This window comes from Heterocephalus glaber, unplaced genomic scaffold (assembly GCF_053883595.1).
Source record: "Heterocephalus glaber isolate CG9 unplaced genomic scaffold, H.glaber_assembly_v1.0 deba00001547, whole genome shotgun sequence".
NCBI lineage: Eukaryota > Metazoa > Chordata > Mammalia > Rodentia > Bathyergidae > Heterocephalus > Heterocephalus glaber.
The window spans coordinates 17,414,911-17,433,996 of record NW_028258340.1 but is presented as its reverse complement, the minus strand read 5'-3'; the positions used below and the strand labels follow the sequence as shown (position 1 = coordinate 17,433,996).

Genomic DNA, 19,086 nt, shown 5'->3' with positions numbered 1-19,086 from the left:
GTTTTTTTTTGGTACTGGGGATCTAACTTGGGACCTTGTGGTTGCAAGGCAGGCGCTGGAACCACTGAGCTAAATCCCCGGCCCTATCATCTATTTTTGAGATAATTTTTGTGCATGGTTTGAAATGTGTTGAAGTTCATAATTTTGCATGTGTATATTCAGTTTTCCTATTAGTAGCTTTTTCAAGACTTTTTTTTGCACTTTTTAAAATTCTTTTATTGGTACATTGTAGGTATACAACACAATCACATTTCTCATTGGGAATTGTACCTTTACATAATGCATCTTGGTTCTTATTTTTTCCCCATTCCTAGCCCTCCCTTCACCCCCTCCACTCTTCCCTATTTACCAAGACTGTATTTCCATTTTTTCCATTTCTCAGCATTTTTCCTTTCCCTTCGTTCCTTTCCCCTGCCCCTCCCACTACCCCTACCCCTTTGGACCTTTTCTTCCTATTTTACATTATCGATTATTCATTCTAATCATTGGTACATTTTAGGTATACAATATAATGACATTCATCATTGGAAATTTGCACCTTTACATAGTCTCTCTTGGTTCTTATTTTTTACCCTTGCCCAGCCCTCCCTTCAACCGCTCGAGTCCTCCCTATTTACAAAGATTTTGTTCCTGTTTTTCCATTTTCTCATATTAATCCCATTCCCTTCTATCCTTTCCCCTAGCCCTCCCACTTCCTTTCCCTTTGCCCCTTTTCTTCCTATTTCACATTACCTATTATACATTTTAGTCCTTATTTACACTTTCAGTTTCTCACACCAGAGAAACTATTCGGTATTTATACATGTGTGTCCTATTTATTTCACTTAAGAGTATCGCCTCAATGTGCATCCACTTAGCTATAAATGTCTCTAATTTCTCATTTTTTATGGCTGGGTAGTACTCCATTTTATTTTAAAAAAACCCCACATTTTCTTTATCCAGTCTCCAGTTGATGGGCATTTGGGCTGTTTCCAAGTTTTAGCTATCACAAACTGTGCTGCTATGAACATGGGTGCACATATATCACTGTGGTATGATTCTTTTAATTCTTTGGGGAAGATTCCCAGCAGTGGAATAGCGGGGTCAAATGGGACTTCCAGTCCTAGTTCTTTGAGGTATCTCCATACTGATTTCCACAGTGCTTGCACCAGTCTACACTCCCACCAGCAATGGAGCAGGGTTCTTCTTTCCCCACAGCCCCACCAGCATTTGTTATTGGTTGATTTCATGATAGCAGCTATTCTTTCTGGAGTGAGGTGGAATCTCAGTGCTGTTTTCATTTGCGTCTCTCAAATGACCAGTGACGTTGAACATTTTTTCATGTATTTATTTGCTATTTCTACTTCTTTGTCTGACAAATGTCTGTTCATTTCAGATGCCCATTTTCGGATTGGGTCTTGAAATTTGGGAGGTCTGATCTTTTTAAGTTCATTATAGATTCGAGATAGTAGACCTTTGTCTGAGGAAGAGCAGGTGAAGTTTTTTTCCCACATTGTGGGTTGTCTCTTCACACTGCTGGTGGTTTCTCTTGTTCAAGACTATTTCTTTTTCCAATTGAGTTATTTTGGCACCCTTGTCAAAAACTGACCATAAATGCAAAGATTTATTCTGAATTTTCAATTCTATTTAATTGATCTGTATGTCTATCCATATGCCAGTACCATGCTGATTTTATAGCTGTGGCTTTGTTGAAAATTTTAAAATCGGGAAGAGGAGTCAGCAATTTTATTTTTTTATTTTTTTGAAAGTTGTTCTGGTTATTCTGGGTTGGTTGCATTTCAAAATGAATTTTAGGATTCACTTGTCAATTGATGCAAAAGAGCCAGTTAGAGTTTTGATAAAGTTTACTTTATGTCTATAGATCAACTTGGGAGATAACTGTTATCTTAAAAACATTGTGTTTTGATCTGGGAACATAGTATTTTTCCATTTTCATAAGTTTTCTTTAATTTCTTTTGACAATACTTCACAGTTGTCAGTATACAAATCTTGCATTTCTTTCATTTATAAGAATGAAATGTTTTAGTGTTGTGCTAAATGGAATACAGTATTCTTAATTTTTCAGACTATTCATTGCTAATGTATAAAAAGTAATTTTGCAGGGGGCCAGGGATTTAGCTCAGTGGTTCTGCCACCTGCTTCGAAAGTGCAAGGTCCCGAGTTCGATCCCAGGTACGCCCCCTACCCCCCGCAAAAAAAAAGTAATTTTGTAATACTGACCTTGTACCCTGCAGATTTTCTGATTTATTACTTCTAATACCTTTTAGTGGATTTCTTCAAATTTTCTAGATATGTCATCTGCAAATAGTTTTATTTATTCCTTTCTAATATGGCTGCCTTTTATTTATTAAATATATTTATTTTTGCCTCATTTTTCTGGCCCTAACTTCCAGCCTAATAATAAATAAACGTGATCAGACCAGATATTCTTCTTCTGTTCCTAGTCTCAGGGGCAAGCACTCAGTCTTTCACCAAAATGGTAGCTGTAAAGTTTTTGTAGTTGTCCTTTATCAGGTTGAGGAAGGCCCCTTGCCTATTCGTTTCCTAATGTTGCCATAATAAAGTGCCACAAACTGAGTGACTTCAAACAACAAAACTGGCTCAGAAGTTTGGAGACTAGATCAAACCAAGCCTTCCTGCTCCTGTTCCAGCAGGTCATGTTCCCACCAAAAAACCGTATGGGAGAATCCTTGTCACTTCCTAACTTCCAGTAGTGGCATACTTGGCTTGCAGCTCTATCATTCTAATCTCTGTCTCTTTCATCATATGGTGGCTTCCCTATGATCAGCATCTCTACACTGCATTGTGTGTCTGTGTGTGTGTGTGTGTGTGTGCCTCTGTTCCTCTTGTTATAAAGAGGAATCAATAGTATATTAATCAATAATCAATAGTATACTAATCAATAGTAGACTAAGGATTTAGCCACCATATTGCAGTATAACCTCATCTTACCTTCATTACATCTGCGAAGACTCCTTTTAAATAAGTCACACTTGCAGGGACCAGTGCCTGAGCCTTCACCATATTAGAGGAAAACTATTTAATCTGTAATACCTCCTCTAATTTATTGAATATTTATCATGAAAAGATCTTGTAGTTTATCAAACGCATTTCCTGCACCAATTGAGAAACCATGCAATTTTTGTCTTATTTTATTGATGTGGCCTATTACTTTGGTTAAATTCTGAATGTTAAACCCATTTTGCATTCCTGAAATAAATCTCACTTGGTTATGATGGCAATTCTTTTAATATGTTATTGTTTTAGGTTTGAGAATATTTTGTTAAGGCTTTTGGAGTCTATATTCATAAAACATATTGGTCAATAGTTTGTTTTGCTTTTTTCCTGTGAAATTTTTGTCCATTATAGATGTACTTCTTCCTCTTTTATTTTTAGGGAGTTTGGAAAGACTGGGATTAATTTTTTGTTTAAATGTTTGGTAGAGTTCACCAGGAAAGCCAACTAGGTCTGAGATTTTTAGTGAGAGAAGTTTTTACTTATTTATTTATTTATTTATTTATGTATTTATTTGGTACCAGGGATCAAACTCAGGTCCTTGTGCTTGCGAGGCAGGCGGAACCACTGAGCTAAATCCATGGCTGAGGGAAGTTTTTAAGTTGCTGATTCCATTTTCTGTTATAGGTCTATTTGGATTATTTCTTCAGTTATTTATAATATCTTCTCAATCATTTTTATTTTCATAAGGTTGGTAATAATGCACCCTCTTTCATTCTTTAGTTATTAGCATCTTCTCTCATGTTTCCCCTGAGCATTTTAGCTAAAGAACTATCCACTTTATTTTTTCAAATAACCACATTTAGCTGTGTTGATTTTCTCTGTATTTATTTTCTCCATTTCATTTATTTTCACTCTAATAGTTATTATTTCCTTTTGATTGTTTTAGATTTAAATTTTCTTTTTCTAATTTCATACTAATATGATCATTCTTCTTTTTAAATTTATAGCCATATACGTTACATTAAGCATTGCCTCCCATAAGTTTTGGTCTGCTGTGTTTTTATTTCTATATTTCTCAAAATATTTTGATTTCCTCCTTGATTTCTTCTCTGACTTGTTACTTGAGCATGTGTTACATAATTTTCTCATATTTGTAAACTCTTACATTTCTGTTACTGATCTTTCATTTCATTCCACTGTAGCCAGAAAATCTACATTGTATGATTTTAATCCTTTTGAATGTGTTGAGATTTATTTCATGTCCCAGAAGATGATTTCAGAGAATATTTCTTGTGTGAGAAGAATGTGTATGAGGTGTGATCAAAATATATGGTGAATGTTTAAATTTAAAAAATGTGTTATAGTAAAAGATACATTGCCATTAATCTCCCTCAAAGTACTCCCCCATAGTTCTTGCCATTTTCTGAAGCAGTTTTGGAAGTCCACATTCATGAGTGTTTTCACAGATATGCTGTTGTGGCTACCTTGATGTCCTGATTCTGTATAAAACGCTTACCTTTCATGGTGATTTTGACTGCAGGGGAGAGCCAGAAGTAGCAAGATGTCATATTCAGTGAATGACATGGATAATGACACAAAATGTTTTATAAGTGTGCCTTTCCATTTGATGGCATGCAAGAACATTTGCTGTATTATTGATCACACTTGCAAAAACACACAAGACAACTTCCAGAACTGTTTCAGAAAGTGGCAAGAAAAATGGGAAATGTGTGTTCAAAATGTTTATTTTGGGTCATAGTTTGTAGCATTTTCCATTCATGCCAGCTCCAAGACAGAATAGCATGGTGGAAGGGAATGGTAGAAGAGTGCTGCTCATGACATCTTGGTAGCCCAAATGAAGAGAGTCAAGATAGAAACTTAGAAGACAGATATACTCTTCTGGGTTTTACCCACAGTGACCCGTGTCTTTGGACCACAGTATAATTTCTAAGAGCAAGTCAGCTATAGTACCCCAATAATCAAATTGCCTTTCAGAATCTCTACTTTTGAGTACATGCAGCTTTGGGGGTATATCTTTAGATATAAACCAAAAACAGGTACAGTTTATAGCGTTTCTCTTTTTATGAAAGAAAATCATTTCATTTACTTTCATAAAAGACTGGTTCAAGTACATGATGTAAAATCTTAAAGAGAGTCATCAAACTGCTAAGGAAATTGCAAGAGGTTATGCAGGGAGAAATCCGTGCAAATTCATCTTTTACTTAGTATCAGTTCTTTTTCAAGTTCTGTTTCCTTGCTGATCTGCTGAGGTGTTCTATTTATTGCTAAAAGTGATGTGTTCAACTATTTTTGTTGAATTGTCTATTTCTTTCTTCAATTATATCAGCTTTTGCTTTATTTGTTTTCTTAATTTTCCCCCTAAGTTTGGCTTATCCCTATCGATGTATCATCAAGTTTGTTGCCTCTTCTTTATTTTGATAGCTTAAATCTGCTGCTGAGCCACCCCAAATGAAAATTTTATTCTAGCTGTGTTATTCTTTCAAGTCTAGAATTTCAATTTGTTTCTTCTTTATAGTTTATATGTCATTACTGATACTCTTGGAGTTCTATATTCCTCAGGAATATGTCAGAGCTTATTGAAGCCCACTATAGGCATCTTATTTCCCAGATCATCATCTAAGGTTTATCTCTAGATCCATGATTATATCAACTAGCATCATAGCCCAAGGAAGCTATATGTTAAATAAGTGCTGCTGATTGGTTTCAACAAATAACCTGGGTATACGGTGTTTCCTAGGGAATTAGTTATAAATCAGGTCAAATGACAAGGCTTTGCCTATAGGGTTTTCTTCTAGGAAGCTGAAAGACAAGTCAAAGTGCAACAATGCTCTGGGAATACAATAGATCTTTCTGAAGAACTCCAATCCTGTCTAATCTCTGTAGTGGCCATAAGCCTGCTAGTTTTCACAGCTACCATGGTTGCAAGGCTGCTGATTTTCAAGACTATTGTAGAGTTGGGAGCAAATGATGGGAAAAGACCAATTTAAAGAGCCCAAGCCTTGCCATTCTTAGTGAAGTTCAGCAGTTCAGAGATTGCTTCCAGACTCTGGATAATTTCCAGAATTCAGAAAGTCAGTTTTAACAATTTTTGCCAGGCTTTTCATTGCTTTTGTGGAGAAGTGGATATTCAGAATAGCCACATTATACTTTTAAGCATGGAGTAAGTTAAACTGCAAAGAGAAAACCAGGTAAAATTTGGTGCAATCAGAGCATAAAATAATGCAAGATGCAGTGACTGCATTAAATATTTATATAATATAGCAATACCTGGGGAAAGCAGCCCATTACTACCTGTGCTCTATCAGTGATGTAGAATACACTCTGTTTGCATGCTTTGAAAAGTTTAATAACTTCATACATACTATAAGAAGAAAACTACTATTAGCTTATTGATTCTTTCTCCGTAATCATGTGGAAATTTTAGGGGAGAGCAAAATGGAGTAACAAATTCATAAAGAAATGGTAGGTCCCAGTGAGATGACTTTTAGTAATGTTTTTTATTATTGTACCAGATATCCAAACCTCAAACTGCTGGTGTAGGTTATTTTGCTGATTTTATTTTGTATAACTCTAGACATATATTAAAGAAGAATTCAGCTTCCAAAATGGTATACATCTTTAAGGCAAATATGATGTTATATGATATCATCCATCCCTTCACAAATAATTCCACAAATAATTTAAAATATTAGGCTTTACTTCCATATTTGAAGAACTAGTTTCCCCCCAATTACTTTCTTTCCTAATAATTTGAGATCCTCAAATAACCACCATAGTTACCACATATAATAAGGGAAAGCTTGAAAATTAATTACGTGATTACAGGGTATCTATTTCTAGTTCTCTAAAGAATGTCTTCAAAACAGAGATTTTTCAGCCTTAGAAATGTTTATTTAATAATTTGAAAATTATTGGATTTCTTGCTTCAGATAGTTTAAAGTATTATATAGCCAAATCATCTAGGCTCAAACAAGATTTCACTTCTCTATTGAATTTATGTACTCTTAGCTCAGCCAAGCACAAAACAGCTAATGCCGTCACGTTTGAAAAGCTTTTATGCTGAATTTGACACAAAAGCAATCACAAAGCAGACAAAAAAGGAATTTCTCTTTCAAAAGCTGAAAGGAGAAAAATAAATGAAAACTAGGAGTCTGGGCAAATCTCTCTTGATACTAGAAAAATAAGTTTAAAATGATAAAGAAATATTTTTTTCCAAAGAATTCACTGCCAAGTTTGAATCAATCTTAATAGCCTAGGGAACAGGTTGTGAACTCAACCAAGATTCTGCCAAATGAAATAAATCCCATGGTAATCACTGCTGGCAGTTTGAGGTGCCAACGGCATACTATTTTTGCCTCTTAGGAAGGTTCTAAATGGCATAATCTCTCACAGGATTTTGTCATGGCCTACTGGCAGGGATTTTGATCAGGATGGAAATCTTGTATGTTTTCCCTAACATCTGCCTTTCTATCTCATAAGCACATTATTGTACCAGGTGTGTGCAGAAGATCAGATAAAGACATGTGGTGAATAAAATCAAGTAGTTTCTAACTTCATGTTTTTATTTCAGAAAAACCTAAGGGTTTTATGTAGCAAAGCAATAATTATGAATATATTGTGGAACTCTCTTAATGACCTGCTCATTAGTAATTGATACAATAGGCTATCTCCATTGCATTCTGCAAAATCAAGAATGTCCTGTTACTGTTTCCCTCTACCATGACCATGTTTTTAAAATAGGTTTTTCCCAGAGGCCATCTCAAATTTGATTTCTGTTATATGAATGGGTTAGCACTATCAGTATTTCTTAGCCACTACTTTTTCTAAACAGGAGGAAGAGGTTTTCAAAATGTCAAACCAGTAAGGAAATAAAGATGAAGCTTAATAAAGTACTATAAAGAATTTAAAATATTAATTATTAAAACTTATACAGCAACTTTGGTAAAATATATGCACTAATAGTAAACTTAAAAGCCAGAATGAGGGGTGGGGATGTAGCTCAGTGACACCGCGCCTGCCTCCCAAGCGCAAGGTCCTGAGTTCAATCCCCAGTAGCAAAGAAAAAAAAACGCCAAAAACCAAAACAACAACAACAACAACAAAACAGAATGAAAACTTTTACATACATTATAAGACAAATACATGAAGAATTAGATGAGATTATAGATAAGGAGTTGCAGTTATGAATAATAAATATATCAGAGGGCTGGGGATTTAGTTCCGTGGTTCTGCCACCTGCCTCGCAAGCACAAGGTCCTGAGTTTGATCCCTGGTACCAAAAATAAATAAATAAATAAATAAATAAATAAATAAATAATAAATATAACAGGATTATTAGTGATTGGTGATGTTTTAAGGTTCAGGTATGGTGATTGGTCAACTTAATCTGTCTTTGGTCATCTTTGTCTGTCTTATGAATTTACATCGCATGTGTAGCAATATATATTATCACATTCTTAAATACAGAACATAAACAAAAATATCCATTTCTAATAGCTACATATAGAAAACTGGCTGAGTCAGTTTTATCATGTGGTTTCCAACTGACCATTCGAAAACAATTTTTAAAAATTGTAAATGTTTTCTCGTGATAGTAATTATAATACAATCTTGTTTTGGTTTTGGCTATTTAAAACATTTCATGTGTTTTGATGATGAGATTATTTTGCTGGTTCTTTTGTGTATTTTCTTTAGCAGGTTAGCAGTTTTTTCCGTCTCTTATTTGCAGGTCCTCACTCTTCTAAACTCTAACCACTCTTGCCATCGTTTTAGAGTTCTTTCAGGTTAAAATTACTTCTCATTTGCCCAGTTTAGAATGCCTCCTTTCCCAATCAAACCTATCCCTATGTGCCTCTCATCTCTTCCCCTCATCTATGTCAAGGGTTCAGTCCCAGCTCTTTTATCCTCCTCACCCATCAAGCACACTGATCTATAATCTGCTAAATTCATCATATACTAAATTCATGGAGATTGTCCTACGATCAAGACCAAATCCTTCAAAAGTAATTACATGGATTCTATGCTTCACATTGTTAGACCAGGGACTAGGAAAACAATCATTAGAAATTACTAATGCATCTATGCTCATCCACTGGAAAATTGTTATTACTCACCAGTGTTTCACATCAGAAAGAATTTTAAGCTACCTAAACTTTGCTTCCAACAGAGTTAATAAGAATGAAAATCATACGTGACTTTCTAACTTTCTTGTATAAATGATAATATTGTTCTCATAGCAGCTCAGGTACTTTGACAAAGTGGTTCTGACCGAGATTGGGCTAAAAGTTTATTAGTCCCATTTACTCTTTCTGAAATTAAGTTGGAAACACGTTTTGGTAAATGAGATATGGAGGAATTTCCAGGCCTGGCTATAAAACCCTATGATTGACTGACTACATTTTCTTTTCCTCTCCTGCAGTGGCCTTGGGCAACTATATTTTTAAAGTGACAGTTTCACAAAACAGGAAAAGCCTATCTCAAAGCGACCATTTGGATTGGAGCTCCTAAAAAGGGCTTATCAATAACACAACCAAGGAACTAGTATTATTATCTTTATTGTATTAATCTGACAATATTTTGGGGTTAATTTGTTACTACACTTAGCATAGTTAAACTTGACTAATTGAGATACAAAAACTACTTCTAAGAAAACTATATGGTTTTCTTCTTCTATGAAGAAAACATAACTAATGACATAACCAATGTGAGATTCAGATACCTATTTAGAAAAGAGTCTTTTTTTATCAGACAAAAAAATCTTCAAGTACTCAATCTGATTAACTATTTATTATGTTACTTTTCTGGGTAAAATCCCCTAAAGGGCTTTTAGCATTCAGGGCCTTTTCAATGGACCTACAAATGCCACACTTGAAAGGAATAAATACAAGAAAGGTATCATGCATGGTACTTGATCAAAGCATAATACACCTTATTTTCTTTCCCTTTCCTTTTTAGTTTACTCTAAGGATGTCTCAATTATTAAGCAGACAGGTATTTAATGAATTTGGGGGCTAAAAAGAAGAAAAAAAAGAAGGAAGAGAAAGAAGGGAAGAATAAATTGGGCTGGAAATCAGAGAATGGGAGGAAAAAGTGAGAGTATGATATGTAGTTGAAAAATAGCATGTATGTTTAAATTTTGAAAATACTTTAAGTAAAATACACATTGCCATTAATCCCTCTCAAACATTTCCTCTCCCTTGGAATACACTTATGACATCATTCTTGCCACTTTCTGAAGCCGTTCTGGAAGTCTTCTTTCATGAGTGTTTTAAGTTGCACCATCATGGCTGACTTGATGCCTAGAATTGACTCAGAACATTTACTTCTTGTGGACATTTTGACTTTGGGGAAGAGCTACAAGTTATGTGGTGCAAGATCTGTTGAATAAGGTAGATAAGGACACACTGCAATGTTTTCATGAGCCTGACTTTCAGTTGGATGGCCCTCAGCAACAGCATCCACTGTATAATTTATCACACTGTGTAAAGACACCCAAGAAACAAGACTTCCAGAAGTGCTTCAGAAAGTGGCCAGAACAATGTGATACCTATGCCTGAACCAAAGGGGAATAATTTGAGAGGGATTACTGTGTCTTTTACTGTAACAAATTTTTAAAACGTCAGCATACACCACAATTTTTGATCAGCCTTTGCACACCTTATCCCTAAGCCCACTTGCTCCCTTCTCAATTTAGGACCCTCAAATAAGGTCATGCTACTTTTCCTGGGTAAGAATTAAGCCCAAATGGTTGACTTTATGCTACTACTTAAGTATGGCATGTGTATCAACTTGGAAGTAATCTTAAAAGATGGTCCAATGTACAAAGCAGCCTCCTATATCCAGATCAAGCAAAATTAATTTTAAGATTGATATTAGCCATCAGTTTTCCTCTCATCACTACTGACTCAAAATTTTACTGTCCATTACACCTTAGATGTAATTTTCCTTAAATCATTAATTCTTAATCCTTGGTAAAATTTTATCCCATGTAATCAGTCTTTTATTTTAAAATACTTTTGATACTAACCTTGGTTTCTGTGATTTTCTTCTGGATTGCAACCACCGTATAAGGACCCTCTTTCCATGACTCAACCTTGGCTCTGGCCTGCCCTATAACCTGCTCAGCTTCTTCTTTAGCTTCCAGCCATTGTGTTGAATCCTTTAACATTTCATTTAACTGTTGCCTCCGGTTCTGAAGGTGTTCTTGGACTTCATCCCACTGATTCTGAATTCTTTCAACTGAGATGAAAGAAAAAAATGAATAAATAGTAAATACTAGTTTTTAGAAGACTTCTGAAAATTAACATCTAAATACTGTCTCACATTACATTGTTCATCAAAATATTGTTCATTGTGTTACGGCTTGGATGATGAACACATGATTGTTTTCTTTATTCAGATAGCAAACATGAGTTTCTGTTAAATTATCTTCCTTAAATTTTCTTAATTCCTAGAGCCAAATATCAATCATCTGTTTGAAAGGCATTATAGCAGAATGCCCATATCCCCTTAGTCTTACTATTTCAGGGCTCATCTGCCTGATTTTCAGTATGAGCATTGTCATTTTATTATAAGAAGAGTTTGCTTTGTCATCTAACTCACAGGCTAGACATACCAGGAAATTGACATCTCCTTGTCACACTTGGGCAGATTGAAACCAATGACTGATTCTAGGAACTGGGGTATGGGCACACTGACTCCCTTTACCCCATGAGGCATGACTCTCCTATTGGGATAAAGCACCAGTGGTCTTTAGTGCTATCCTGTTTGATAATACAGCGTCTTTGACTGGCTGCCTTGCGTTAGCTGTCATACTTCTTGGTTTCCCTGATACGTACTTTATCATCCAAATAAACCATTTTCTCTCAAAACCATTTCTAGGGTGTTGTGAGGAAACCCAAGAGTTGTATACTAGAAACATCTTTTGACAGTATCTAAAAACCCAGCCTGAGCACATTCTGTAAAATTGGCTTATATTGAAGCTATTTTGGGTATCATGATGTGTCTAAGACAGAAATTCTCTATAGATTCCTCTCTGAAATACTTAATTTTAGTATATTATAATAAACAGGATTGCTTTTTTTCTAAATACCTTTTTTTGTCTCTACTATCTGTACTTTGGATCTTAAGTGTTTCCCAGAGGCCACCATGATGCTATTGGGAGTTGATAAACCATTAGGAGGTGGGGCTGAGTAGACGAATGTTAAGTCTTTGGGCACGTGCCCTTGGGAGGGATATTAGGATCCTGGCTTCTTTTTCTCTTTTTGCTTCCTCACCACCAGGAGGTAAGCAGTTTCCTCCACCATGCTCTCCCTGCTATGACGTACTACTTTACCACAGGCCCAAAGGCAACAGGGCCAAGTTACCTTGGATGGAATGAAGCCTGTGAAACTGTGAGCCAATGTAAACCTTTGCTCATGCAAGTTGATTCTTTCAGATATTTTGTCACAGCAGGGGAAAGCTGACTAACACAACCTCTGTCATGTGTACCCTCTTGACCTCCTTTCTACCATGTGTTCAAGCAGCATGAAGCTCTTAATAGAAGCTGAGGAAATGCCAGTGCCAAGTTCTTGGATTTCTCAGCTTCCAGAACCAGAGGCCAAACTAAACCGTTTTATAAATTACCCAGTTTCAGCAATTCTGCTATAGCAACAGTAACTGGAGTGAGACAAAACTCTTTAATGTCACCCCACTGTCTTCTGGAATATCCCTTATTCCTTTATATCCTTTATATACATGTTCCTTTTTTTGTTTGGCCTTTCTACAAGGGAACAAATCACAACATCAACAGGCAAAATAAAACCACCAAAGATAATATAAAAACTGTATAGCAACAGAACTGTTACTATATTTAGGTCAGAGAGATGAGAAGTAGTCAGAAGCGCGGAATCGTGAGAAATCACATTGAGAAAAACAGCAACCTTTTGCCAAAGGACAGTCAGCCTGTAGCAATCTCACAGGCCCGGAATTAGGAAAATAAATACCTTAATCTCATTTTTCTCCCTCTCTTCAATTTCCTACTAGGCTCCTCAGTGCCTAAACCCAAAGGGAGCCAGAGGGTCTGGGAGCTCAGTGATGACATAGGTCTCCCTCCCAGAATAGAGAGAAGGTTAGAGAAGGGCACAGATTGCCTATGGATGGACAAGTGGAATATATACAGCACAGCAACATAACACTGTGGCTTATTTCATGACATAAGTAAAGTCTTTTCTACTTCTATTAACATGTTAATTGTGTTTAAATGCCAGTGTCTGTCTGTCTCTTTTTCTCTCTCTCTCATCTTTAACACCATTGTTTTACTTTATTATTATTGTTACTTCACTAGGTAGTGGAATACCTATTATTAGTTGAGGCTTTATAGTTGATTAGTTGTGTATTTGACCTTCAGTTTATAAAATCAATAGTGTAAATACTATTATAAGAAAGTTGTTTAAAATATAAATAAAAGGTATTTAAGTGTCCTGAAATATTTTTTCATTGATCATAGAAACAATTAATAGTCCAATTACACACTATTTTTCAATTCCTCATACCAAGATACTTTAGTTTTTATAAACACATATTAATTATACAAATTGAGAGGTTTCCCTGTGACATTTTTGTACATGCCTGCAGCACGTATTGATCATAAACACTGTCCCTTCTATCCTCTCTCACCCTCCCTCTTTTCTCCCTCCTACCTAGCCTACTTTGCAGTCTGTAAATGTACTGCAGGATACTTTAGTGTGTATACCTGCCACCATTTTTAATTAGTCTATTGTATGTTATGTGTATTTGAAAATAGTGAAATTGACTTTCTTTAAGAATAGCCTGATTCCAATTACCAATCTTTTACCACGTTAAGGAATTTTTTTAGAATACCTAGTGGTTTTTACATAAACATAGGAAAATGAATTCATGTTGAGTGAGTCTTTTGTATATCTATAATTTATTTTAATATCATAGATACAATCTATTTTGGAAAGGCTATCACTACACATTAGAATTAAGTAGTTATTCCCATTATGTGGACAGATTTTTAAAATTCTAGACAAAAGAAGGAACTTTTATAGCTTGTACCTTTACTTGAGACATTTATATCATTTGAATGCTTGTTAAATCATAATAATGGAAAGTTTTTCAGGCAGAAATTGTCATATATGTATAATATAGCAAGATAAAACGGTTCATCTGGGTGTGTATTCCACTGAGGACATGTTTTCTCACTCTTGACTTTTGACTATACATTATTCACAAATAATTCTTAACTAAATAGATTTTACAGGCTGCAGACTCAACCATCTATTCATCTAGCCAGATAGTCACCACTACTTCATTTACCATCTACTAGATACCAGGCATTATGCTATGTAGTGGGAAGCAAAAATAAACTAAGACAGATTTCCTAGCTTCTGGTTTGGATCTTGACTAGATAGTGGTATAGTTCACTATCTACCTGAATAATATAGAATGATCACGGAGAAGATAATGAGTTCAGTCTTGACCTATTCAATGGGAAGTTTTGAAGATTATCCACATAGGACTATTGTTTTAGTCAATTGGACTGAGTGGTCTATAGCACAGTTGTGTATTTGGAATTGGAAATCACTACAGAGATGTAAACACTGAAATCATCACTATGAACGCATTCTCTGATGACATATAGGCATATACTCCTAGACTGGGAATGACTGGTTAACACTTTTAAATGCTAGAGATATCATAAGATAATAAAAATCATAAGAACATTAATTTGAACATATAGTTGGTTCAGAGTACTATTTTAAGTTATTTACATGCATTAATTCATACAGTTATCTGAATACTCATATCAGTGTCATCATGTGGTTGTTGTTGCAGCTGTTTTTGTTGCTATTATCCTCATTTAACCTATGAGGAAATAGACTTCAAAAATTGGCCTAGGAACATACAAAGAGTGACTGGTAAAGAAAACACTTGGGCCTAAGGGATCAGACGCCCTAAAACTTATGCCACAAATGTCTTGGCTTTGATCACTTGGAATTTTGTAGAGAAGAAAATGATTTTAATGGAGTAGTAGAATTTTTTTTTCTGAGATGTTGCATAGGTTGGTCTTGAACCCCTTGGCTCAATGGATCCTCCCACCTCAGCAGCCTCCAGAGTATTTGGGACTACAGGTAAGTGACACTGGGCCTAGCTTGGAACAGTAGAAATCTTATTGTAGGCCATTAGCAAATAAATCTTTGTGAATAAAACAGTAAGTTGTAAATTATCTATCTAAAGCTCTTCATAACAAAGCAGTCAGAGAGGATGTTGTGGACAAGAAATGGGATTTTTTTCCCCAAAAGATATAGAAAACTTCAGTATAAATATAGGTCTTGAGGGAAGAAAACTGAAATAGTCAAAAGAGTAAGAATGAGGCAAGACAGAGGAGTATCCCCTAGAAGGTGAGTCTACTGAATATCATTAACTGTTCCTTCTCTTGCATTCCCACTCCCCTAACCCCATTTGTATTGTTTCCATATGATAGGCTTCCCCTAGCTTTATAGGTCATGCCTGATTGGTTTCAACTCATCTGTCTACCTTCGTGATTGATTGAAGGATGGTTTTATGTCAAAAGTAAGACCAATTAGAGCTAAAGAAACAACTCAACACCTTTTCTTTGTACTATTAAAGAAGGCAGCTCATTGCTCCTTACTTCAGATGAATGAAAAAACATGTATCTGTGAAATATCCTGACGTTCATCTTGGAACAATTAAAGGGAATGAAATGAAACAAATTTCATTTGTTGTCATTTGTTTCATTTGGCGCAGACCCATGAAACAGAAGGAAAACTAAAATGTGGTCATACCACTTAATTCTTGGATCAGATCTCACCTACGACTCAAATATTCAGCGACAGTAGTCAAGATATTTCTGATTTGGTTTAAGCTGTCATGTATTGAGTGTTTCGTTACCATAACACAAAAAGTTTTTACTGGTATAAAGCAACAAATTCTTTTGATGGAAACACAGGTCTCAAAGGCATTGTGAAAGAATCAGGGGAATTATAAGTAGGGATACCTTTCAAATCAGAAAATTTAAAACAAGTTTTTGATCCTGCTTGAAACAGTTTTGACAAGGGTAGCTGGATAATAAATTTAATACTGATGTAGGAGTTCCTACATAAGACTTACATAGCTCAGAGAAGCCAAAGCTCATCAAACAATAGCAGTGTTTAGATGATATAATTCTGTTAGCTTTATTGGTAGGAAGACATTTTTGCCATATCTTTTTTTTTCTATTCTAATTCAATGTATGATGAATTCACAATGAAAATGGATGTTTCAAATGACAGACATTCAGGAAGCAAATTATTCCAGGGCATTCACATATAGGGTGGCCTTGGCTTGTTATATTCATGGTTTAAAATATATTCTATACTTTTTCCTTTTTAGCTGGGTTTTTGATAAGTAATCACCCACTTAAAGGTCATCATTACATTAAATGACTTTCTCTGATCTTCCCAGGTGCAGTTATTGTCTCTTTCCTTGGAACATCTATAATACAATCTTTTAAAACTTTTTACTGTGGACTAATTTACTTTTTTTACATTTCTGTTCCCAATCTAGAAAGCGGACACCTCAAGGGCAAGGATAGCATCTGTGGCAGATGCTGTGAGTGTGCCATCTGTATGCCTTTGGCACTTCACATTCAAGTATAGTTTTGCACGATCCTAGTACAAGGACTTGTCATACTACAAGCCTGAGATGTTGGGGGAGTTAAAACACCAGAAGTGATGCATGAGAATTGGAAGATAATTCCTTGCCCCTGTGAGGAAAACTGAGGAATGTTTTTCACTAGCTCCTAGAGTTGCCTCATCAGTGTTGATCCTCAGTTACCCACACCAATAACCTGTTCAATATTTGGCTCAATTTTTGACTTTTCTCCTTTCCCTTTTTCTCTGTCCCACTCTCCCTACTGATACTTCATGAGATCAACTTACAAAAAAATTATATTCACCCTTAACAATTATTCCAAGGTATAATGGTATACCTAGTACCAAGCACTAGGATTTATGTGATAAATTTACAGTGAAAATGGGTGTTTCAAAAGACACACATTCAAGAACCAGTGACTGGAAGAGACATGAAGCAATTGCTGATGTTTGAGAAATATTCTGTTCCTTCCTTAGAATGTTGTTTACAATGTAGCACTCAGTGTGTGAAAACTGAGCTAGATATTCAGTATATGTATAATTTTCAGTATGCATATTGCAAAAGTAAAATGTAAAGTACATTATTTCTAACTTTGGGGGAACATCCTTTTCAAAATGTATGCAACCAACTTATGCATCATTGGCTATGAATGATAATAAGCAATGTAATAGCTTTGCTATGGATACAATAAAATCTAGGACTTAGATTGTTGCAGCAAAAATATTTTAGAAATACTCATTGGAGAGTGAACTGGAGTAGACTTACAGAAACAAATCAGCATACACAAACTAATCAAGCAGCAATTCAAATATTTAGTAAAAGACAGCAGTGTAATTGATTGATACAGCAGTCCCAACAATAGACCCTACAAAAACATATACAAAGGAAAATTTTAGGACTTTTGCATGTACTCTTTTGTCAAGGAATGAAAGCAAAACATGAAATCTGAAGATCCTTGAAGTGAAGCTGTTGTACTGGAACTGGTTCAGTGTGGTACTTGGACATCTTATAGATCTGGTGATTGTGGCATCACTGGCAAGAATTCAAACTGCAGTTTCAACAGACTTGGAACATTTCCTCTTGGCACTTGATAGACCAAAGATGTATTATGGCTATGTACTTGGTCACTAGAGCCCACACTGTTCGATTTACATGTACACCAGATTCATCTGACATACAAAAATGAAATAATAAATTATATGCAGATAAACCCAGACAATCTGTGCCTATTTGTAATTTAAGAGCTACCCAAATATACACATTTCAGCTCACAGAGGTCCATTGTGGAAAGCTGCTCAACTGATTTGTGCAGTTAATAGATGCTGGATAATGAATGGAAATAAATAACTACTGCTAACATTCAGGATGGCAGACTGGGGCCCAGCATGTATCCTGATTTACGTATCTTCAGAAGTGTCAAATTGGAAACTCAGCGATCATGTCAAGAACCACAATACTGCAGACAAAGAAACAGTTCAGTTGATTAATTACTAACCTATCTTTCACTTCAAGTTTTTAAACTAGCTATGTTTGATTATTAATATACATTTGTGACTGACACAAATTCTCATATCTCTCCTAGGAAAGAATGTAACTTAAAAAATGAAATGATTCCCTTCCTGAATATATGTTGCTATTAAAAAGAGAGCAAGTTTTGCACTGAAGATACAGCACAAGAATTAGAACATAATGCAAGCTTTGGAAAGCAACCTTGACTACCAGTTTGTTCTGAATTTGTGGTAAGATAGCTAATTTAATTTGAAAAAGTTGATTCGCTACACTTTCAGCTTCAGCTGTTAAACTAATTGATAACTGCACATTCATAGAAATTTTATTGTGAAGATAAAATTCAATAATGAATAAAAACATGAAGGGCCACGTAAAGCAAGGTATTATTTTGTCTCTGTATAGAGAAGAATGAATCACAGATCATAGTTCCAGGTAGAAAATATCAAACTGGAAGAATTAAATTGCAGGTAAATCTTTTGAGGTCAACTGAGGGGGCAAAGAGTGATAGATACGTTTAACTGTGCTCAAGTGTAAAAAAAACTGATCTTAAACATGATTAAGACAATGAGCCCTGAACTATGTTTTGGTGTTGGGCAAAACATGTGGTAATCACCACAGACTGTTCCCTGAGGCTAAGATAGTTAACAAAATGTTAGGCATGATCAAGAAGAAAATGGAAAACAAAGGAACCACCTCCCTCTACCTCCCTCTAATTAAGCTCTACAAGAAAGTCTCAACACAAATCCACGAAGAAGAGGATGAGCAAATATGCTAAACATGTAGCTAGTATGAATGTGCATTTGCCCCACTTAGGAACAGAAGGGGAGGAATGTAGTTGCTGTGCAAATACAGGATAAAATGCCTGTGATATAATAGAACAGAAAGCTGAAAAGAAAGGGTAGTTACTGGCACATGATGAAAGCCTAGTCATTATAAACAAGT

At 35.4% G+C, this 19,086-nt stretch overlaps 1 protein-coding gene across 11 annotated transcripts in view; it reads right to left on the bottom strand.

Moving 5' to 3' along the window:
- Positions 1–19,086, bottom strand: part of Dmd (dystrophin) — a 2,486,572-nt gene that overhangs the window by 531,051 nt on the left and 1,936,435 nt on the right. For all 11 annotated transcript variants that reach the window (XM_004850043.4, XM_087189971.1, XM_087189973.1 and 8 more), the window contains one exon: positions 11,006–11,217. In XM_004850043.4, coding sequence (XP_004850100.2) covers positions 11,006–11,217 — 212 coding nt within the window. The remainder of the gene's footprint in view (positions 1–11,005; positions 11,218–19,086) is intronic.